Genomic DNA, 24958 nt, shown 5'->3' on the forward strand with positions numbered 1-24958 from the left:
CTAGTCCCCGAGGTCACCACAGTTTGGTTGTCTGCGTGTCTGCCTTAGTCCCCGAGGTCACCACAGTTTGGTTGTCTGCGTGTCTGCCCTAGTCCCCGAGGTCACCACAGTTTTGTTGTCTGCGTGTCTGTCCTAGTCCCCGAGGTCACTACAGTTTTGTTGTCTGCGTGTCTGCTCTAGTCCCCGAGGTCACCACGGTCTGGTTGTCTGCGTGTCTGCTCTAGTCCGCGAGGTCACCACGGTCTGGTTGTCTGCGTGTCTGCCCTAGTCCCGAGCTCACCATGGTTTGGTTGCTCGCGTGCAGGCACGACGGTTGACACGAGCGAGTTCATGGAGCACCTCAGTGAAGAGCAGATCACGACGCTGTCCGAAGAGTTCGACCGCCGCGCCGGAGACGACGGTGACCTCGCCGAGCCTAAGCGCAAGACCTCCTACTCCGAAATCAAGCTCTCGCAGCCCGCCAATGGTAATTACCGTGGCCATAATCGTTATATTCGTTTAAAAGCGAATATATTTTATGGAGTGTTCGTCATGTTGAGGAGGGGATGCCTACGCGCGAGTGGTTGAGGATGCAGTTGGTGTCGTGGATTAGACGAAATTAATCTCGTGAGACTGGCTGCTACTGAGTGAGGAGTCGCGCTGTGTCTCGCTGTGCACCAGCTGTGTAGCGTCTTGCTGTGCACCAGCTGTGCAGCGTCTTGCTGTGCACCAGCTGTGCAGCGTCTTGTTGTGCACCAGCTGTGTAGCGTCTTGCTGTGCACCAGCTGTGTAGCGTCTTGCTGTGCACCAGCTGTGCAGCGTCTTGTTGTGCACCAGCTGTGCAGCGTCTTGTTGTGCACCAGCTGTGCAGCGTCTTGTTGTGCACCAGCTGTGTAGCGTCTTGTTGTGCACCAGCTGTGTAGCGTCTTGTTGTGCACCAGCTGTGTAGCGTCTTGCTGTGCACCAGCTGTGTAGCGTCTTGTTGTGCACCAGCTGTGCAGCGTCTTGCTGTGCACCAGCTGTGCAGCGTCTTGCTGTGCACCAGCTGTGCAGCCACATATAGCACTCTGGCCGTGTAGCGTCTCGAGGTACATGAGCTGTCAGGTTACCAATGTAAATTTTGTTGGGCTGGGCATGACGTTTTTGCCTGCGTTGGTTTAGTTTTGAAGCTTGGCAGTTTGCTTATTGTGCCTTTCCCTCGTGACGTCGGCAGCTGAGAAATACGTCGGTATTGTGTGAAATTATCATCACCGTGAACGATTCACCCACCACTGTATTTTTCGAGGCTCGTAGAAGTTGACGTTATCGTTTAGAAGATTTTCCTTGCTAAGTATATCGTCATTAGATTTACCGTCGGTAATCTAAATTAATGATTTTAACGCAGAAGGCCAAGCTTCAGCGTAGTCGAGAAATCCATAGTTTCTCATATAGTCTTATTCAATGGGCGCCCTACAGTTTACGGTGATTTTTTCGCATGTGTAAAATGTAACTAGTGACTTGAAGTGCCATTTTTATTGTTCAAAAATACTAGAAATGGGATGGTGTGGGAAGGCTATAGCAAATGAACACAATAAATGATTTCTCTTTTATCTACATCGTCGTTGCCGTTGCGACGAACTGATAGCTTCAAAAACATTGTTGCTTCTTACAGCGATATCACATACATACAAGCTTGTACATATTTCTGTTCCTTCACGTAAAGTATTTCTGCATGTAAATTGTGCCCATATTATTTCATTTGTATAATAGTAATGGTGCTTGTGTTTTAGAGTAGAGTGTAAATATACCTCACTGTGTACATAGTTGAACACATATTTACTGAACAAACAAGTTCAATGTTTCAACATCATTTGCTCTCGATGCCGCAAAACCTTACTAAGGATCATTCAGCATGGCTTGAAATTTGAAATTTCCTTGCAAATTTTTGTTTTATTAAAATAAATTACAGTGAAAAATTATCCTTAAATTTATGTGAACCCGCTTAAAACCATTACAAGCCCGTCAACCCTATAGCCAAACGATCCTTGAATAAATGTTTTACGACGTCGAGTGGAATGTGTAATTGGCAACCGTTATGATTTGACTTTTGCTTGTACAAGCCTGCAAAAAGTAGCTTCCTCTCCTGAACCATCTGATAAACCTCTCGGATTTTGCCTCACGCAGGTTCAAAACGTCAGACTCGAACTCCGACTGACTCTGACGTGACTCGCATTGACTCTGACGTGACTAATGCAAAAGTTGTTAGTTCTAAGAAACAATCTGTTGTGACGCAATCCAGTGTCGTGAGCCGTAAAGTATCTGCTGTAACGGAAACCAGCACCATAAGTCGTAAGGTATCTGCGGTGACTGAAAAAGAATCGCGCAGCCGAAAGACCAAGAAACCGAAAGCCAGTAAGCGGTCTGACAGCCGCTCTTCCTCTTCATCCTCTTCTTCGAGCTCCTCGTCTAGCTCAAGCAATGAGGATGTCCAGAAAACATCGAATGTCAAATCGTCTGCAAAAAAAATCAAGAATGAAAAAAAGAAAAGTGTTCGCAAGGCGAAACAGGAAGATATCACTCGAATTGAAAGTTTGGAAAGTCAGAAAAACGTTTTGAAGCACCACACTCAGCAGACCATGTCGAGTTCAGTGTCTCGGGAAGTTGTTGTAGGTATCAAGCGCACCGAGGCTCAACAAACTAAAACGGTGTCTAGAGATGACAGGAAGAAAATTGATACTCGCGCAGAATCTGTAACTCCTGCGAGAACCACTATACCCAAAGATTCTTCTCCTGGTCGTTCTGTTGAGAAGAAATTGCCGACATCCCTGGTTGAACCACCCGTTACTCCTGATGAGGTCGTTGCGAGGCAACCAGGATATGACACTGAAAAGCGTTCCCCTTCCCGACGTACCAATTCCAGGGAGGATGTAAAACCTGACAAAGAGCTGACCACTCCACGAGCTTATGTCAAGTCATCCTTGACTAAACCTGCGCCGCGTCCGACTTCTCAGAATGTCAGTTCCACAGAGTCGACCAAAGGATCTTCTACTGGAAGTAGAGAATTATTTAGCAGAAAGCCGTCAAAATCTCCTCAGAGGAAGGAGGCCGAGACGAGAAAATCATCCATGTCTCCTCAAAGGATAGACCCAGTGACTAGAAATTCGTCTATGTCTCCAAAAAGGAGAGAATTGAATGAAAGAAATCAATCAACGTCCCCTCAAAGGAGAGACCAGCAGGAAAGAAACTCTTTAACATCTTCTAGGAGGGAGCCAGAAGAAAGAAAGCCATCACTCTCTCCTCAGAGGAAAGAATCAGAGGGTAAAAAGCCATCAACGTCTCCTCAAAGGAGAGAACCGGAAGAAAAGAAGCTGTCCACGTCTCCTCGGAGAAAGGAGCCGGAGGCAAGACAGCCATCAAAGTCTCCTCTGAGGAGAGAATCAGAAAGTAAAAAGCCATCAACGTCTCCTCAAAGGAGATTACCGGAGGAAAAGAAGCTATCTACGTCTCCTCGAAGAAAGGAACCGGAGACAAGACTGCCATCAAAGTCACCTCATAGGAGAGATTCAGAGGGTAAAAAGCCATCAACGTCTCAAATGAGAGAACCCGATAAAAAAACGGTATCATCATCTCCGACATCAAGACCCGATTCTCCTAAGCGATATCCGCGTCGGGAGACTGACTCCGCTGTGCCAACCACTTCAAGAAGTCCAGGAGTACGTGAAAAGACAACCCAACCTCGTTGCTTGCGACATGGTCATCCTGCATCTCGAGAACCAATGGTAACAGGAGGAAAAAGTCCTCCGCGAACTTCTCCAGGTCGAACGGACAGACGAGCAAGCTCACCCGACTCCCATATTTCGTCTTTCCAGCCGAAATATGGTGACGCAACAGAGCAGCCCGAGGATATAGAGAAGCAAACTTTAAAGAAACCTGAAGCTAAACAGTGTGTAGACGCTCTTAATGAGCCCAAGCCTCGAGATGCTACCGAACAGCCTGAGCCCCTGCATGCTCCCAACCAGTCCAAGACTAAAGCCACTCCCACAGAGCACAAGCCTCGAGATTACCCCAAGGAAACGAAGTCTCGAGGTGCTCCCAAAGAGCCTAAGCCTCAATATGCTCCTAAAGGGCCCAAGTCTCAAGATACACCTAAAGAGCCCAAGTCTCGAGATACTCATAAAGAGCCCAAGTCTCAAGATGCTCCCCAGGAGCCTCAGTCTCAAGATGCTCCCAAAAAGCCTAAGCCTCTGGATACTCTTAAAGAACCAGAGTCTCTAGATACTCTGAAAGAGCCAAAAACTCTAGATACTCCCAAGGAGCCCAAGTCTAAAGATGTTCCCAAGGAGCCCAAGTCTAAAGATGTTCCCAAGGAGCCCAAGTCTAAAGATGTTCCCAAGGAGCCCAAGTCTCAAGATGCTCCCAAGGAGCACAAGTCTCAAGATGCTCCAAAGGAGCCCAAGTCTCAAGATGCTCCAAAGGAGCCCAAGTCTCAAGATGCTCCCAAGGAGCCCAAGTCTCAAGATGGTCCCAAGGAGCCCAAGTCTCAAGATGCTCCCAAGGAGCCCAAGTCTCAAGATGCTTCCAAGGAGCCCATGTCTCAAGATGCTCCCAGGAAGCCCACGTCTCAAGATGCTCCCAAAGAGCCCAAGTCTCAAGATGCTCCAAGGAAGCCCACGTCTCAAGATGCTCCCAATGAGCTCAAGTCTCAAGATGCTCGCCCTAAGGAGCCCAAGTCTCAAGATAATCCTAAGGAGCCCAAGTGTCAAGAGGCTCCCAAGGAGCCCATTTCTCACGGCTCAACCAAAGAGTTTAGGCCTCGAGATGCTGCAAAATATCCCGAGTCTCAAGATGCTATGGAACAGTCAACGTTTCAACATGCTCCAAAGCAACCAATTTCTTTAGAAGCTCCAAAGCAGCCTCGAGAGGCTCCAAAGCAGCCTCAAGACGCTCCAAAGCAGCCTCGAGATGCTTCAAAGCAGCCACGAGTTGCTTCAAAGCAGCCTCAAGATGCTCTCAAGGAGAAAAAGCCTCTACACGCCCCAAAGAAACCAGTGTCTCGTGATGCTCCAGAAAAGCCTGAAAGGGGAGATACTACCAAGCAGCTTCGAACTGCCACCGAGTCCTTCCTAGGAGTCCACAAATCCATAACTAGTTCCGTTGAAGTCGTGGAAACTTATGATGAGTCACAGGTCACGAATGAAGACACAAGGACTTCAACTAAATTGTCTAATTCAAAAAGTCCCATAACAAGTTCCGTCAAAACCACTGAACCGAAGCTGAAACGTGAAGAAAAGAAACATCCTTGCACTAAAAGTCAGGCCCCGTTGTCTCCTCAGAAACGTGCTGACCACAGTCCAAAGGGTCGCAAGCTTTCCTGTCCCCGTAAACATGACAGTGTTGAGATCTATAAGTCGGAGAAGGTAGCTTCTGAAAAGATTCACAAAGATGGCACCTACTTGGAAAAAACAGTGAAAGACATCGAAAGAGAGTACCTTGGAGCTGATACTTACACTAGGAACACTAAACTTGTGTGCAAGCCATTACAAGGTAAAGATTTTCCAAGTTCGAGACCGCATCCGATAGATTCCGTCAAGCAATCTAATGGGCCATCTGACTCGTTCGATCCAAAATTAAACATTCCCAAACTTTCCGAGAATACTTTCTTCCCTGGGAATATTTTAAGTCATAATGGCAACTCAGAAAGAGGCGGCCCAGAGCCGACAGGTAAACGGGAAATGGCACCAACAGAAAACAAGAATTCCGAGATCATCGCATCGCGGAATGATGCATCTTATGAGTTTAGGTCTCATGGTCGAACTGATAGAGAAGAAACCATTGAAGTACAAAAGAGCGAAAATGTTGAGGAAACTCAAACCTTCTGGATTACTGACGAGTATGGCATCCGTCGCCAAGTTACTAAGGATCATCAAGCTTCTTACACTGTAGACCAGTACGGTCATCCAAAATATGCGAGTGATGACACACCTTCCAAGAAAGATGCTCCTACCGATCCGCCGACCAAAACCACTCCCAAGGGTACGGAAAACTCCGCCGATAATGTCACCTATTGGATTACTGATGAGTATGGCATACGTCGCCAAGTTACAAAGGATCATCAAGCAACTTACACTGTAGATCAGTACGGACATCCGAAGTATGTGAGTGATGATACACCTTCCAAGAAAGATGCTCCTACCGATTCACCGACTAAACCCACTACCAAGGGTCCGGAGAAGTCCTCTGATGCAGTCACTTATTGGATAACGGATGAATATGGGGTGAGGAGGCAAGTGACAAGGGATGAAAAGAAAAGTTATACAGTGGATAAATTCGGTCGCCGGAAATCTACCGATGACAAAGTTAAGCCATCCGAGAAAAAGCCGTCATCGTCCACACCAAAGAAAGCAACACCTGACGAAAAATCTACAGAAAAAGACGATGGTACAACTTACTGGATCACAGATGAGTACGGAATTCGTCGAAAAGTTACAAAAGATTTCAAAAATCTCGAATATTCTGTGGATCAATTTGGACATCCGCACTATAAGAAAAACGACGAATCCCTGCCCCAAAAAACTTGTCATACGCAATATCAGAATGGTTCAAAGAGTCAGCCATCTATTTTGAAATCAGACTCAACTGACACCAGTCGTTCCCATGCAAAAATCAATGTCCTGGATAACGACGTTAAAAAGGTTTGGGTGACAGATTCTGACGGTGTTCGAAAAGAAGTTCTACAGGAAAAAAAGTGGGACCGGAAGCGTCAGTCAAAGTTGTCGATACCTAGCAGCGTCAAAGTTACGTTTAAGGAATCTGAGGACGATGCGAAGTCAATTTTGAGTGTAACGGAAAGCGAGAACGAGTCTAACGTTCATATCGACGATAAACCCATTGAATCATCGCATTATGATCAAAATGTGACGACTGGCTCGATCCTGAGAAAATCAGACGAATCAAGCAAAATCTCTATCGAAAAAGATTCTTCCTCAACAGTTTCAAGGAAGTCCTCGACCTATGACTATAAATCAGTGAAAGAGAGCTCTGAAACGAGCAAAAAAAGCTATAGCACTGATTCAACTGTTGACTACGTCTATTACCTCATCGATGATCAAGGATCTCGAAGACAGGTGTCGAAGGATGTCTACGAAGCGTCCATCCAATAAACTTTTATTAGTTTTAGTCGTTCTCCCATCTCGGTCGTAGTTAACTTATAGTGCATGTCAACAGAACAATATGATGCTGTATATTTATTCAGTATATTTCAATTTTCATATCTAGTAACTTGAAATAAACGGGATTGATTGCAAGACGAAACAAATGGAAATCCATTTTATCTTCCAAAAGCTTTCAAATTTTGACGTAAGATGAAAACGAATTCGATCACTTTCAAGGAAAATTGTCCAGTGGCGCATTTTTTATAACCTTATTTAGTTATTACAATAAACTTTATTGCTATGTGGGGTTGAACTACACAGAATTAATAAGCATTAGTACGGTACAATCTTACCCGACGTTCGAGACATTTGATGCTGTGACGTGACGTGACGTGACTACGCAAGTGCGGCACCCCTAGGTTCTCCACATCTCTGACTAGTTCTTCACAAAGTCTTCCATCGATCAAACAGTTTGTTGTGGGCCCACACTCTGCTCTAGAGAAAGGAGTGAGTACTCTGAATTGCTGCTTGTTGTCTACGACCTTGCTTTTGGATTACCATCCTTACCCAAACCTAACTCACAGCATCCTGCGCTTTCACCCAACCCAACGAAAAGCCGTTGCTAAACATAACTGCACATTGCTGATGTGCACGTGCTGATGTGCATTGCTGTGACGCGTTGACGACTCACCTGCCTGACTGACAAAGCATATTCAATCAGTAGCTATAATCGGGTTTAAATTTGTTTGGTTTATCTTCGAAGCGCACGGTTCGACATCGAAGCGCGTGGTAAGTGTCCTGCTGATTTTGGAGATTCTACTGACCGTAGAAGTAATTAATCGAATCCTTTGTTTCCTGCATTCACTCACTAGTCATTGGGATTTTAATTCTGAGATAACTTTTCTAGTGGGTTATGTTAATGGTTTATATTACGAGTGCACTAATTCAAAGTCCACGCACTGTTTAATGTAACCAGTTAATGAATTTTTTAACTGAAATCTGCATGCGTCCAGCGAAGTAGTAGTGCAGTGCTTAATATGCTACAATACGTTAATTAAGCTCAAAACTATACCATTGTGAATATTCTTCATGTTAGTAGTCTGGACTAGCTTATACGCTTGTCCTCCTTCGAGAACTTACATGGCTGCTGACTAAGTTGTGCACAAAGTAAAGAATAAATTACTCTGAATAGAAGTTCGTTTCCCGAGATGCAGATTTATTTCACTTATTCATGAAATATTTTTGCGTTCATTAACTGCAGATCATGTTTATAAATGAGTGTAATTTTGAAGTTAGTTGTAGATACCGTACGGCGGCACTCGCACAATTTCGGTCAGGCATAAACAAGTAAAGTAATTTTGCTTGTACACGGGGACAGTACTGGCGGTAAGTAGATCAGAAAAATGCCAAATGTCTGCCGCTTGGTGTCTATCCCGCAAGGAAGCATATATGACACGAGACAAGTTTAAGGTGTCGCCGTGCCGGTAACGACTAGATACCGTCACGGCGACACCTTAAACTCGTGTCTAAGCTTCCTTGCGGGATAGACACCAAGCGGCAGACATTTGGCATTTTTCTGGTCTACTTGCCGCCAGTACTGTCCCCGTGTACAAGCACTTTAACGCCCACCACCTGTCATCGCCAGAACTCGCTTGCCATAGTCGACGGATTTGTAATTCAAGTGTTTTACGATTCGTAAGCATGTCTTAATTCAAGTATCTTCCTTCATGTACTTATGATCTCAACCAGTTTTGTTGCACGCTTTGATGTTTGTTTAAACCAGCTATTAATAATCTAATCGTATATTTTTTTACTGCGGTAACATGCTAAGCACTGAAATTAATGCCCCTTGTATATGATTTAATTCAAGTTAAACTAACTTACAGATAACAATGTCATACTTGTTCAAAAACGGTTTAAATCTTTGGGGAATGTGTGAATTATTTTTGCTCGGTAACCATCCTAATTCTTGCACTAGAACGAAGAATCATCTACATTTTCGTATATTCTTAAGTACTAGAATAAATTGATGCCTATGATTTCTCAGGTGATACTTCTTTCAAAAAATAGTTTTCAGGATTTATTTCCTTGTATAACAGTTCATTCAGTTACTTGTAAAACGATTTCATGTGAAAAGCAATTTGCTATTTATAAAAGCTCATGCTGAACTACGTTATTTTTTGCAAAAGTTTCATAGAAAATCAAAACTATATTATCCTCGTGCCGTATGCTACCTAATATTATCTTCTGTACTGATTTCCAGGGAGAATTGACAAATTTACATACTGCATCGAATAATACAGAGGTCTCTTGAACTATTTGATTTCATGGACTATCTGAAATATTTATTATATCACTTAAGTTATTTCTACCTGAAGCGAGATGATCTGGCAACTATTTGCAACAGTTGCCGCACAGCACTTCCCGAGTCAATGCGGCCCACAATAAAATTCAAACAGCCAACTAATTCACTGTGCCTTTACTTGAATATCTGCGCTACAGTGCAGTGTAAATGTTCAGGAATGACAAATGTTAACAGGAAGAAGAAATAGGCTAGTTTAATTCTGAGTGATTATCCATAATAAGTTATTACTAATCAAGTGGTTAATGAATCTAGTACAGTAGTACGAAAAAAATTGTGTATTAAATCTTGATATATTTATGCGTTTCATGTCAATTAACTAACCATGTTCCCAACCATGCTAATGACGTGTGGATTTCTTAATAACGTTCATGATGTTCCATATTTAGTACATGAAATAGACGAAGTATAACGAGATAATACTTCAGGTTACGGCTCACCGCAACGCGTAATGAACTCACACTCGCTGCGCACATCCTCTTCCTATGAAGTCTCAGGAGGCAATGACGACGACATGCGCGTGGGGGTGCAAATTGTGGACAACTCGCGCAGTTTCTTGCATGACCGTTCCAAAGTCTCTGGCTTCGGTGACGTCATGGGAAGAATGGCGGCTACACCCACAGGTATCTTATTATGAATAATTCGCGAAACTGACTTTCTCTTAGAGTAGAAATTCAGAATAAACTTAACAATGATAGGAGTTTAACAACTAATGAAACTGCGAGGAAAAGGGCGCGCAGCCGTTGGCCACAAATTAAACTTTTAATGAGAGAGTCCACCCTCAAAATGGAAGAAATTAAGTTTTCTGTTTTTTTTTCATCTCTTTTTGTATGGAGAACTATTACAGATCAAAAGCAACAAACCCCATGCCAAAAAACTGGCATAGTTCTTCCGTGAGGCCGTTTTGATTTTCTATAAAATGAACATTTCGGGGAAATGTGGGAAAATGGAAAAATTCGTATTAAAAATCGAGAAAAGGGCTTCAAGAGTCGGTAGATATTATTTTTACGAATCGATTGATATGCCTCTCGATGTTGTAGCACGAAAATTGAAAGAGGAGATAGATTAATAAAGGACCTCTCTTTTTTTGCCGTGTTCTATGAATTTCACTTTTTTCAATTTCTTGAAAAAATCATAGGAGCAAAATGTTTTTCTTTTACTGATTTACATATGTTTACGAGTTTTCAGAACGATCGGTCATTTAGTTTAGGAGTATCAGTGCAAAAAATTCACTCACCACCGGGGTAGAAACCTATGACTGCGCTGGAAGTGTAGTCCGCGGGCAGTTCAGCATTCGGCCTAACTTCTTCTGGCTCAACCTATTCACGCTCCTCCGACTCACAACTTTCTTGCAGCCAACGAATGGCTCTGCTTGCTCACTTGCTCCTCCTCTCTAAATTTCTGCAGCCATTTAAGTTAGGTTAGGTCCGCTCATGTTTGTTTTGGGTGAAGACGTGTCCATCCATGTTGCAACGTGTCTAGGTTAGGCCGGTGTAAGTTTGGCCAGATGCAGTATGACCATGCTTAACTTGGGCATGGTTAGCCGGTGGCTGTAAAAAGTGTAAACGTACGGCGCTGACTTTGAGCAATTAACTTTATAGGCTGCTATGCCCTCTAGCGTCCTTACTCTTGGAGAAGAATATAAACGAAAGTATGATGTTGGGCAAAGATGGCCTCCGGCGTTCACCCCAAGAGCAGAGCAATGCGACGCCTGCTGCACTGCTGAACAGTTAGTCGCTGTAACTCTGTTAGGAAAAGGGTGATACTTGTTCACTTGTGTTAGAAGTGTCGATAGGTGCTGCAGGTGTCAACAGGTGCTGCAGGTGTCAACAGGTGCTGCAGGTGTCAACAGGTGCTGCAGGTGTCAACAGGTGCAGCAGGTGTCAACAGGTGCTGCAGGTGTCAACAGGTGCTGCAGGTGTCAACAGGTGCTGCAGGTGTCAACAGGTGCTGCAGGTGTCAACAGGTGCTGCAGATGTCAACAATGACCTGCGTTCGAGTCTCGTGTTATCAACAGACTTCGGGTACACAGGCGCTGGTCTCTCCGCCGTTGTTGTCTCTTGTTATCTTGAGCAGCGCTCACTCAGGAGGCAAACTGGTTCGTTTGTCGCAATGCTGTTCCTACCTGAGTTTACTCACATGTTCATGCTGTTGATGATGGTTTTATTAGGCTTCTCTCTTACTCATAGCCTGATTCATGCATATGCTCATGAATAATTCTTCTCTTACTCTGAATGCTATACCTACGTGATGTGCCACACTCGTGTGACTGTTAATTGAGGGATCATTCAGATCTTTGTATACGTGTGTGGTGCGTGGCTGTGTGAGATGAGGGTGGCACTGCTGTAAACTAGCGACACCTTTACTCTCACAGAAATTATGGCGCCGTTGTCCGAAAATCTATGAAGTTTTTTCCATAAATTTACCCGTGTTTATGTCATCCTTTCCAACTTTGACCAGGCGTAGCGAGGCTTCCTCTTATCTCTGCTTGAGCTATGAGAAAATTACAGCGTATTTATTTGACAATGGTCCACTCATTTCTCCGGGTGTATGGCTTTGACAAGTCCTAAAAGCTGTAAGAAAAATTGGATGCTTCAAATTGGGCAACGCTATTAAAATTTATACGTTAGTTTGATCGCAATTTCCTTCGCGCCTTGTAAATCAAATGGAATCGTTACTGACTCAGCGAGTGGAGTTTGAATTTCACTCCGTTGTAATTGGAGAGAAAATTAGACGTTTCTGAGTTATCAATGGCAAGGATATTCCTTTTTCTTCAGCTTCTTGCACGGTAAAACTAGCAGAAATGTTTCAGTGAATTTCAAGATGTGATAAAATTGAAAGACTTCATCGGACTTGTCTTGAAGACTTCATCGGGTGACTTATTGAGTCTTCCAGAAGGAGCTCGGAAGCATTTTCACGAAAAAATGTTTCATTGTTCGTTCGAAGGAGTTGTTTCAAATTAACTTAGATATTAGTTATCTCTCTCTTCACATGGGCTTAACCTTTTGCAATGGCGGTACATTGAATTCGAAGTAAAGTTGTGGCCCAAGGCGAGCTTCTAGATCTAGAGAGTCATGGCAATGCTGAGGCAGGGTATAGGTGGTCCGCCGTCTGCATTTGCTCGCAGCCTCTGACCGTGTAAACTCGTACCGTGTCCTGTGGTCACGTCCTTTGAGCGTGTCCACTGATCTTATCTTCCAATCGTATCCTACGATCGTGTCCACAGATCGTATCCTACGATCGTGTCCACAGATCTTATCTCCCAATCGTATCCTACGATCGTGTCCACAGATCTTATCTCCCAATCGTATCTTACGATCGTGTCCACTGATCGTATCTCCCAATCGTATCCTACGATCGTGTCCACTGATCGTATCTTCCAATCGCATCTTCCGGTCGTGTCCACTGATCGTATCTTACCATATTGTCCACTGAGCGCTAGTGTTCTCTTTATTTTCACTTGTTATCAATTTTTATTGCTTTGCCAAAGGTTGCCCAAGTCACACTTTAGTTCTGTCTTCCATTTATCTACACGACACGTAGAAGCTAGAAGCTAACGCGTTTTCGATATAAACCAGTGAGTCTCAAGAGATGTTTATGCTTAAAAATTCTCATTTCTCCTCATTTACGCGAAAGAAATTTTTACAAAATTTGCTCCTTGCCTCAGTATTGACGCCTCTATGATAGCATGTGTTCATCCGTGATAGACTAAGGTTATGTTTATAGTATATTTAAGGCAATTTAGTACATTCAAGGCAATTTATTTATTTATTTGGAGGATTCTGTTTTTTAAGGTATCTCCGCGATGGGTGAACGTATCAATTTTTCGTGGTCATACTCATATGCTATTAAAATATTCAAATTATATCTGTTACTGTTATTAACACACAATTGCAGATCAGCCGCCAGCAGTTCGGATGACCATTCGCGCAGCCTTTCTCTAAAATCAATACAATCACTAAATGATAATTATTATTTATATGATAATGATAATTCAAATGATTGGTGCGGCTTCTCTTGCTTATCACTTATCAACGAAACTTTTTTGTTCGTCCAGCACGCGCCGATTTCTGTTGAACTTGGCACTTGGAATTAACATTAAAATAATAATCAAATAATTACTAGTATATTGACGATAATGATAATTCTAATGATTGGTTCAGCTTATCATGCTTATCACTTATCAACGAAACGTTCATAAGTGATAAACATGCTGATATAAATTAATAATCAAATAATTACAAGTGTAATGATGATAATGATAATTCTAATGATTGGTACAGCTTATCATGCTTATCACTTATGAACGACACTTTTGTCCAGCAGACGGCAGCAGCTCGGACGACCAGGCGCGCTGTCTGCTGAACCGCTTCCTGGGGGCGCAGGTGCTGCTCACCGGCGTCGAGTCCATGATGGCTAACGGTCCTGGTGAAGCGTGAGTGTCGGCATTTCAATAATAAATAAACTTAAAGAGTATAACTCAGTACTCATTGCAGTGAGTGACAGAGAGCGCATTTTTTGAGAGTGTCGGCACTTCAATATTAAATAAACTTGAAAAATATAACTCAGTACTCATTGCAGTGAGTGTCAGATAGCGCATTTTCTCAAAACGTGAAGTCACGGACAGACAGACGGACGGACATGACGAGCACAATAGGGCATTTTTTCTGTAAATGAGGAAATGCGCTAGAATGGGGGGAATATTTTTGGAAAATAATACAAAGTAATTGCTGGAACGATGGGTTAAAAGGATTTATGAACGTGAAAGGGGAGGATTCACTTCAAAAACCGATCAATATTGTTGATTGGTTTTTGGAAGGATGGGGATGTTGTTAATTTATAGCTTTTGTGTTGTTCTAATGTAGTTGGAAAGATATCTAACGCTCTAGGGCTTTTGCAGGTTATATTTTTAGAGAAGTTACCTCTTGAAAATTTTCTAATTATGCAATGATGCCATGTACTGATGAGCTGGATATATCATTCAGTGCCATTTGAATGGCGTAGAAACATAATCATACATGACTGAGGGCATCCATAAAAACGCTAGTCGTCTAGAAATCGAGAAGACCATGAAAAGAGAGCATCAGTTACCGCTGTTAGTTCATCAATCTTTGCTAAAAAAGTTACATTGTTTTTCGAACATGGAAAATGAATGCAGAGAACAATTTCGGTATCCATGTTGTAATTGAGTAGTTGAATTCATAGTTTTGCCTGTCGACTTGCTGCATAGAGATGCATGTATATAGTCATTATAGTGTAATCTAATTATTATATCATGCAAATCATTAAATGTTTGTAGAATGATGCAGCATCATTTGTTGATGTTAGTGCATGACCGCGAAGAAAGCCAAACGTTAGTCACATTTTTTTCATCATTAATTGATCTGAATAAAATATTATGGATGCATGAGAGTCCGACATGATGACAACCATGGATTTATGAACGTAAAAAGGGAGTAGTCACTTCACAAAGCCATAAAAATATTGTAGTCCGGTTACTGAAAAGATAAGGATGTTGTAGGGGATGATGGGGATGGGGATGTAGAACAAACATCTGGTGATGTTTGTTCATTCAAACTCTTCTGTAGTAAACGTATATCTCTATATATTACATTATATTTTCCTGTAGCAATGAAGTTTGTAAATCATGGTAGGGTGGTGACGATGCTAACTCAAACCTGTGATGCTATTTACAGCAGGACGAGCCAGACGGTAACGACCAAACTCTCGTCGTCGTCCAGTAACGCGCGACGTTCCCCCAAGAACGCCCCCGTCAAGGTCAGTCGATTTACATTTTTTTCATTTAATAATTAATGTAGTTACTGTTCCATATCAAACTATCAATATATTTTTGATTCCTAAGTAGGAATCAAAATTCGTTTAACATTTTCTTCATTTTATATCCCTAATTTCTAAAATCTTTTATTATATTCGTACTTGTAGTTTGTGTACATTTTCCCATGTTATGGGTGAATTTAGACTGTCAGTATGTTGCGCACATCGTACGTTTACGGTTAATTTTACTTTCTTCGTAGTTACTAACTTCATTGGTTCTCTCTTACTGGATGCCTGTCAAAACTCCACGGACAATCGCCTCCGCAATGCAGCCTTGAATGCTATTTTTCCAAAAGTGATTATTTACGCCATGGAGCCTATTCGTTCAACATCTATCGTTATAGTTTAATACTGTGCATAAATAAGACAGATTATTATGTTTATAGCAAGCTTTTTTGCTTCATCTCTTTACTATTAGCCAGTTTGATAATTCTCAACTTTTGAGTAAGAAATGTACTCTTGGGGAAAATGGTGCATTCAAATAATAGTAAGAGGTGAATTTTAATTGGATTTGATATGGTTTTTCCAGCCCTTAGACATAACCCATGAATGTTGAACTTCGTGCAGGAAATACCGTATTAAGCTAACATGTCGTAAAGCTAAGACTGCAGAGCGCTGCATGTTCGCGTTTGGCCGACGTTCGGCGTGCTCTTGTAAGGCGAAATTCTTGCGCGACGCGGTTGCCTTGAGCTCGTCCCTGCAGTGTCCGTTCTAACGTCGTGGTGAGAGGCTGCTCGCTGTCGGATTTTGTGCGCATCTTTGTCGTGGTGTGGCACGCTCGGAATTAAACGTGCGCGTTTTATTCGCCTGACCCCCAATGTGGCTTTAAATTTAAAAATTTGATTTTGCGTAAATAATCTATTCGAGAATTTTTTCACGATATACTGATCTTTGCCGGTTATAATCAGGATTTTGCGAACACAGATTGTATGAATTAATATCAGCGTGCGAGACTAGAGAAACTTGCTGCAGACGAGTTAAATAGCCCCCGGTGAGCTGCTATGACACGTCAGGTTCTCTGCCTACCTTGCGGCCGATGAACGTCGTTTGTTGTGTTGCTCGGCAATGTAGGCTAATGATCGTCATTAGGCAAATGATCGTCTCCTCTAATGATAGTCATAAGCGCTTTTTCGCATTGATTAGGTGAACTAGTGCCGGAATAGTTGTGCCGGTAGTAGAACAAGTGTGATATGGTGCCTAGCACGGAACGGTGCTACGTGTTACATCTATAACGATCGGATTGCGTAGTATCGGAAATAATGGGCACCGGATTGCGCACTACGTCGTGGATTGCGTAATGCGTCGTGGATTGCGTTTAACCGAAAATAAGGCGTAACTGAGTGCGTTAAACCGAAAGTATTGCGAGTTGGATAGCGTTGTGTAGAAAATATTGTTTAGTGTATTACGTCGTGCAGAAATTATTGCGTACTGGATTGCGTCGTACTGAAAAAGTTGCGTTGTGCGTCACGATCATCCTGAAAATATTACGTCTTGGATTGCGTTGTACTGAAAAATTGCGTAGTGTATTGCGTCATATTGAAAATATTGCGTAGTGGATTGCGTCGTATTGAAAATATTGTGAAGTGGATTGCGTCGTATTGAAAATATTGCGTAGTGGATTGCGTCGTAAACGTCACGTGGGGGTGGGGAGTTGATGTCACGTGGGGGTGGGGTTGTAGACTTCACTGCCGTCCTCGTGCCAGCGTGGCTGCGCTGCTGCATTGCTCAGGGTACGTCGCTTACCTCATCTCTTATCTCTTCATTAATTATATTATCCATTAATTTATTAATTGTATTTATAGTCATTAGTCTGCTTAAATCGCAAGCTAACAAAGAATTTTACAGCAATAAAAACGCCTAATAAATTCATCATATCTTCATGAAAACTTTTTGAAGATCTGCTCCATCAGTTAAAAAAAACTTTAAGAATGCAAGTACAATCAACAATAAAAATACAAATATACACGAAAAAGCATAAATTCTAGGTGACGAGAACAGAAAGGAACACGCTAACTATTTATAATTTCGAAGGAATAGGAACTGAACACGTTCTTGAGACATGGTTTCAATTTAAAAGTATGCAGCGATTCTAAAATCCATAGCTCCGAATCAGCAGAGGTGGCACCGAGAATCTAGAAATCGCTCTCTGACACAGTCACGTCGAACTGTTTATCGTGAAGACGCTTAGCAGAGTGAGAGGGCTTCTAAAGTGGCGTATTAGAACGTAAGCTACTGCCGCGGTGTTCAGAAACCCAGATGTTGAAATTGCGCAGCGTCATTCCGACGTAGGCTGATGCGCATCGCGCACAACTGTATTCGTGCACCATGTTAGACCGCATCCGAGCAAGGAACGTTTTCATGAAGATTTTAGTGTTTTCTTTGCTTTTAAATTTGTTATTAATTGGTTTATCCATTCATTAATTGTGTTATAGTCATATTTAGTCATACAGTTACTGTCTAACTCACACCAAATTATCATGAAATTTGCTCTTCCAAATATTTCGTTGTAGAGTGGAAAGAAACGCGCAAATAATCTTTTTCATTTCAATTTTTCAATTACATCTTGTGCATGCGCCTGCGGAGTTTTCGATTTCCTGACCTTGACGTATCAATCTAAAGGATTGTCATGACAAAAAATGCATATCGGCTTATGAAAATTAATGGAAACATGCAGTGACATCAGCAACAGTCAAAGTTAGACTATGGTTGTACAGCCCAAAACTGACTCTTGCGGAGAACCTCTTCTGTTCGACCTGAGAAATAAATTTGCGTATAGACCGGACAATTGAAAACCATGCAGCGCAAAATTTCACTGAATGTTGACTTTCTTTGTGTGCTTCATCATCGATTATATTGCTAATTAATTATTAATTACTACAGTGAGAGAGTACATACCTTGCGGGATACCATGATGCATAAAACAAACACTAGGGCTTTGGGAAAAGTATAGAACAATTGTGTACGGAATAAATTATCTGCTCTGTGTTGTACAAAAGAGGTTTTGCGCAGGGAAAACGTAGCATCTACTTAAAAATCGTTTAAATTACAGGATAAAGAGGCTTTTACGATTGTTCCGGGTTTTATTTGATCAAAAAACTCATTGAACCTGGGTTTGAAATTAGTGTAAGGAATAGATGCGCTCTTTTTGGGTAGAAGATGTTGTCTTGCATTGCACAGAAGCAGCGGCAGGTGGGGCGGCTGAACTCTAATATTAGCGACGCCTGATGCACTCAGTGGCAGTGCCACCAGCAGCTGTGCCACCTGTTGAGTGCCTTCGCAAACTTTGGCACTGTCTTGTCTGGCGCTGCCGTGCCGCCCTACAGCCTGCCTCACCTACACGCTTGCCGCTCTACCGCCTGCCTCACCTACACGCTTGCCGCTCTACCGCCTGCCTCACCTACACGCTTGCCGCTCTACCGCCTGCCTCACCTACACGCTTGCCGCTCTACCGCCCGCCTCACCTACACGCTTGCCGCCCTACCGCCTGCCTCACCTACACGCTAGCTACCTCAACATTCACCTACACGCTCTTCTCACCTACACGCCGGTCTTCATCCAACGCGCTTCTTCCATTCACGCGCTAACTGATGCGCTTGAAAATAAAGAACAATTTGCAGCGCTGTCCCTATGCCCGGGAACTGAAGAACTGCGCTGCCGCTCCGGAAGCGGACGGACGCTCTGGTCTCTTCAACGGTCAAATCTTAAGTCGAAATCTGGAGTTGATGAATCGAGTGCAGTGAATATGAAAATTTACAAATTTTCTACCTGGGCTTTCCCATTCCCTAGGTTTTTTGTGGTATTGCGGTGTGCTTATGTCCAATAGCCAATAAAATTTGAATATAGCAACCATTGCAAGCGGACCAGTCACCGGTATGTTCCCTTCGTACATTACGCGAGTCTGCCCGGAAATTTGCTCGGGCAGTGTTCAAGTAAGGTCTTTTCGGACTCGTTTACATTGAATCTTGAAGCTAAAAGTTAATTGGGTGCGTCAGGAATTGTCGAATTTTACGTAGAGGCTTGCGAAATTCTGAGGCTACGATATAAAATTACCGATAATATTGCACAATTTATTACAGAAGCTTGTCGCTCCCCAACGACATTTTTGCCCGCGCGCGTCTTCGTTTAGGACGAATAGCTGCAAGTTGGATGTCAGTTAGAGTGGGCGTGAAGGCCGAGCTCTTATTTCAAGTGCTCGCTCTGGCATCATTCGGCACTAAATTTTTCTCTCTGCCCTGCTGCCAATTTGCTTCTTTCTTCAGAATTTGTTTCGATTTTGTTGACATGTTACGTAAGACTTGATAAATCTTGATATTTTATGTATGAAAAAGCTTCCTAGTATTTGCTGCCGTTGAATTGTTCACTTATGTATTTTAAATTAAACAATTGGGTATAATTTATAGACTATATACTGCTACCTTTCGATATTTTCTTATGGAGATAGAAATTATCACCGTTTTAAACCATCGTCTTGCGACCCCGACACTCGCCGACAAAACCTATATGATAACCAATGAAATAATCAACGACGAATGTTTGAGTTGTGACTAAGTCAGGCCGTGATGTCAGCGGGCGTCATTACGCCTGGCGAGCGTCACTTGTCACACTAGTCTTGGTCCGTATACCCGTTTAGCTGTGAGTCATGTCGCGCTGCTATGGCCTTGTCGCTCGAGACTATTTCTGCTCACCCCTTCTATAAATAATACTAATGGCAGGCATCCTTAGGGCTAAAATCTTCTAGTAAGCGCTATTTGAGATAAAATTTATAAATTTGTACGACTTAAATCTTGTTGTGAGCGTTATTAGAAATAAAACTAATGGCAGGAATCCTTATGGCTTGAACCTTGTGCTGAGCGCTATTGCAATTTAAACAAAAGGGAGAAACCTTTGTGTCTTGGATATTGTGGTGAATGCTTATCGTAATAAAATTAATGGGATAAACCGTTTTGGCTCAAATGTTGTAGGTACGGTACGATCATTCTAAAAGGAATAAATATTCATTACTCGATTTAATTTTTGGTTGAGTCTATGATAGTCCTGGAGAGGAACTAAATAGGAAAAAAATCGGGTTGGAAGTTTTCAGATTCTCAAAATATATGCTGTGGTCTTGATTCTCAATATGCTGTGGTCTTGATTCTCAATATGCTGTGGTCTGGATTCTCAATATGCTGTGGTCTGGATTCTCAATATGCTGTGGTCTGGATTCTCAAAATATATGCTGGTCTAACAGTGAGTGGTGATTTTCACCGTCATGGTACAAGCTACATCCTTATATCGGTATATAGTAGATGCTGGTAGCAAGGTAGATATAGGTGGAGGTCGTATGAGAGGTTAGTTATAGGTAGTAAGATAGGTTGCGTTAGTAGTAAAGATAGGTATAAGTGTAAGTAATAGTCCCTGACACTAGTCTAGAGAATATATTAGGTACAGTCTACGTTGTCTTCTATAACTACTTATTAAAGAAACATATTAAAAGGTAATGCACTAGCTGGGGGTGTCAAAGTATATGTTTATTTTAAACTCATTAAATGGTGCCAGTAATTGCAATGGAGAGTCATTTGGTTGCTTCACTGCATGCTTGGTTGCACCACCTAATACATTCTGAGTTTAATCATTGCAATATTGGTGGTACATTTCCGTTAGAAAGAAAAAAGAAAACTTATTCGAAAATTTTCTATTCCGTTTGATTTTCGCGAATCATGTTGCGGTTCTCAACTTATCATGCTTTTGCGGGTTCCGTGCATCGAATTTATGCTGAAAATAAACTTAAATATCATGAGCCCGCACAGCTGACCAAGGATGGATACCTGAATAATTTGCATATTACTTTTTACTTTGCCCTTCCAAATTCAATACTTATTTTTTGAAATTCACGCTTCAATTGATGTCAATGCCTCGTTAACCGGAGGTATAGAAGTTCTAAAAGTTATAACACCTGTTGAGTAAAACTGAGTACGTATACATTAGCTTATTTAAACGTCACTCATTCAATTCGTACCAAAGGGTAAAGCTAGCCCCACTGGTGGGGAGTGTGTGTACATTTAAAGTGGGGGGGGAGGAACGACAAACTAGAAGAAAAGTTATTCTCAACATTTTTTATTGGGACGACATGGGCGAGGTCGACAGCGACAGGGGCTGGGGGGGGGGGGGGGAAATTTCGAAAATCCCCATTCGCTCAACGTGCGGGATTACCAAGGAAGTTTATGAACAACTGTTCTTAACTGTGTATTGAACGCCCGTTTCAAAAGCCTAAGTATCTTCTTGTTTAGTTTGAAAGCCATTTCCGTTGTACTTGGGGTTTTCTCCCGATGTTGAGGTTGTCATTGGGTTTTCCTAAATATTTCTTGTAACCATTTCCTGCTGCCTTGCTGCTACTTTTTTTAACTCACTGGCTGAGTTCTAGGTAACGGTTTCAGGGCAAGTTGGCATCAGTTCTTAACTGTATAAAGAAACTACGGAGTAGCTAGTTTACTGATGTATAATTCATAGTTACTCGCTAAATAGTTCCGATCACCAGTTACCCGCCCAAGGAACATACGGTTACCCCTCTTGGGATAAATAATTAGTTAGCTACACATAGTTCAAAACATTTACATACAGATAGTTCAACACACTATTTATCCACATTCAAGTTCCACAACTGTTACGCATACAAGGTCAACACACTAGTTACCCATACAAGGTTACTACTCTAGTTACCCATACAAGGTCAACTCTCTAGTTACCCATACAAGTTCAACACACTAGTTACCCATACAAGGTCAACACACTAGTTACCCATACAAGTTCAACACTCTAGTTACCCATACAAGGTCAACACACTAGTTACCCATACATGTTCAACACACTAGTTACCCGTAAATGTTCAACACACTAGTTACCCATAAATGTTCAACACACTAGTTACCCATAAATGTTCAACACACTAGTTACCCATAAATGTTCAACACACTAGTTACCCATACATATTCAACACACTAGTTACCCATACAAGTTCAACAAACTAGTTACCCATAAATGTTCAACACACTAGTCACCCATACAAGTTCTACCCACTAGTTACTCAATTAATTCAACGCACTTGTCACCCACCTAGGTTGTACTTGGCTGGTTAACGCTAATTTCGCACCGTTGTCGTAGAGTTTATTGATGATGGCCGGCAAATAAGGTTCTGGTTTCTGTAACATGTAATGTTAACAAGGTTATCATACGTGGAATATGGTAAAAAGTGCAATAAACGTTGTCAGTGCTTTAATTGGTTCCATTGTAACTCATTGTATAGTAAAGAGTCTTAAATAAAGAAAACCCACCGTGTAGCACTTCGTCCTTTTATGTTTCTATTGTTATTCTAATCTGAATTTTGACTGATCACGCATATCGTTTTGTCTTGCTTGAGATTGCTGTGACCGCAAGTAGTGCCCCTAGGGTTAGATCATTGAGTAAGCGGGTTATTTTTCAACACTTTCAGCTATCATCGGTAAATATTGCTCGATGGAATAAAATTATGATCCATGCTGCTGGACTGCTGGTGCGCGTCATTGATATTATATATTATAGAGAAGCGATAAAGCAAGAAGTTTATATGAAATTATATCACGTACAAGCATTTTCGGGATTAAAATAGCAAGAATTGGCTTAACTTTTACTTACAGACATAATTTTATAAGCATGACTGAATCGCTTCTGACGAGTAACTTAACTGCTGGTTGCAATGTCCGTAGACTTATGAGAGGTGTCAGAGAAAACGCTTATGTAGGGAAAATTAAAATAAATTGCAAAGATGACTGGTCACCATACTTTTTAAGTAGAATGAAATATTACATAATCTAAATAAAATCTCTCACTCTCTAAGTTTTATTTATAATACGTGCTATATTTTGCAGATGCAAAACTCTAAGTGCCAATTACCAACCTTTACAAAATAAAAACAATTCAACTGATTAGTTTTGGGTATCAAGATAATTTGATTGCTAAAATTGTCAATTGATCTGTAGTTCAACAGAAAATAAAAAGCTAGAAAATACACAATATCATCACTGAAAACATTCAGGTGACCAGCAAAATCTTCTGTACACAAATTCAATTATACAAATAGTTGGTACAACTTAAAAATAATTCATACAATTCAGAACGGATTCTAATTCAAACTTAATTTTGCCTTTTATCGATCAGTTTATCTTTCAAAAGGTACCGTATAAATTTTATCATCCAATTAATAATAATCGTTTTATTGAGTTTTACTGCTAATATCACTGTTATTTCTAACATTCTAATCTGTCACTGTTTCTATATCATTCTAATCTGTGTGAATTATTTTTTTTAATTCTTCGTCGCGAATTTTAGTGTTTTCCCATCTTCGTTTCATTCATTCTAGTAACGCCAAAATACTCTTGTCTTCCCATCACATTGTTGTATACCCACCACATTGTCGTTTACCCATCACATTGTTTTATACCCATCACATTGTATACCCATCACATTGTTGTATACCCATCACGTTGTTGTATACCCTTCACATTGTTGTATACCCATCACATTGTTGTATACCCATCACATTGTCGTTTACCCATCACATTGTCGTATACCCATCACATTGTTTTATACCCATCACATTGTATACCCATCACGTTGTTGTACACCCTTCACATTGTTGTATACCCATCACATTGTCGTATACCCATCACATTGTTGTATACCCATCACATTGTATACCCATCACGTTGTTGTACACCCTTCACGTTGTTGTATACCCATCACGTTGTTGTATACCCTTCACATTGTTGTATACCCATCACGTTGTCGTATACCCTTCACATTGTCGTATACCCATCACATTGTCGTATACCCATCACATTGTCAAATACCCATATTAATGCACTATTTAATTTGTCTTGCAAAATTACCGTTTGTGGCAGTGTTTTTGCTGATTTTTGAATCGATTTTTGTGCTGATATTTCAATCCGATTTTCTACTGATTTTTATGGCGGTGTTTGTGTTGATTTTTGTGGCGGTGTTTGTGCTGAATTTTTAATCGGTATTTGTGGTGATTTTTGTGGCGGTGTTTGTGCTGATTTTTGTGGCAGTATTTGTGCTGATTTTTGTGGCGGTGTTTGTGCTGATTTTTGTGGCGGTGTTTGCCCGAAAGTAAACAGTGTTTGTGCCAACAGGAGGCTGCAGGGGAGACTGTGCTGGTGAACGGTGTGGACATCAGCAGTGAACAGGACGAACAGAAGCTTAAGAGTTTGGTGAGTCTTATTTTATTATTTCTATATAATGTTGAGTCTTATCTATATTTATTATTGTTATTATGCGTGATATATTGAATGGGCTTCTCTTTATTTCACATTCATTCTTTTCGCAGAACTCAATATCTCATCACTTTTTAATACGATATATTTTGTTTTTCATGATTGAATGTAAATTCATTCCTGTTTATTTCTATTTAATTCATTTTTTTAGAAATTAGCCATACAAACCCTCCATAGTGTCTATTACCCTGTAGTAGTAATAGGGGGTATAGAATATGGGTTCAGAATATTTTTTTCTATTTTATTACGTTTATATAAACCCATCATAGGCCGAGCTAAGCCTCTAGGGTTTATCGTGAGGCGGCCATGCAAATAATCAATGGTTACGCTTGTTGAATTTGGGTGCA

The 24958-nt window shown here is 41.5% G+C and overlaps 2 protein-coding genes across 2 annotated transcripts in view; both read left to right on the plus strand.

Moving 5' to 3' along the window:
* LOC108668018 (titin) overlaps positions 1-7118 on the plus strand; it is a gene marked incomplete in the record, with an annotated part of 33998 nt that extends 26880 nt beyond the window's left edge. The window contains 2 exon segments of the mRNA XM_047883810.1: positions 305-466; positions 2143-7118. Coding sequence (XP_047739766.1) covers positions 305-466; positions 2143-7118 — 5138 coding nt within the window.
* Positions 7119-7121: 3 nt separating this feature from the next.
* On the plus strand, positions 7122-24548 carry LOC108668019 (the record flags this gene model as incomplete). Its single annotated transcript, XM_018155144.2, has 5 exons — positions 7122-7616; positions 9900-10094; positions 13795-13906; positions 15168-15249; positions 24471-24548. Coding segments are annotated over exons 2-5 (444 nt in total), but the record flags the coding sequence as incomplete, so codon positions are not given.
* Positions 24549-24958: the final 410 nt, after the last annotated feature.

This window comes from Hyalella azteca, unplaced genomic scaffold, assembly GCF_000764305.2.
Source record: "Hyalella azteca isolate HAZT.00-mixed unplaced genomic scaffold, Hazt_2.0.2 contig13716, whole genome shotgun sequence".
Taxonomy (NCBI): Eukaryota; Metazoa; Arthropoda; class Malacostraca; order Amphipoda; family Hyalellidae; genus Hyalella; species Hyalella azteca.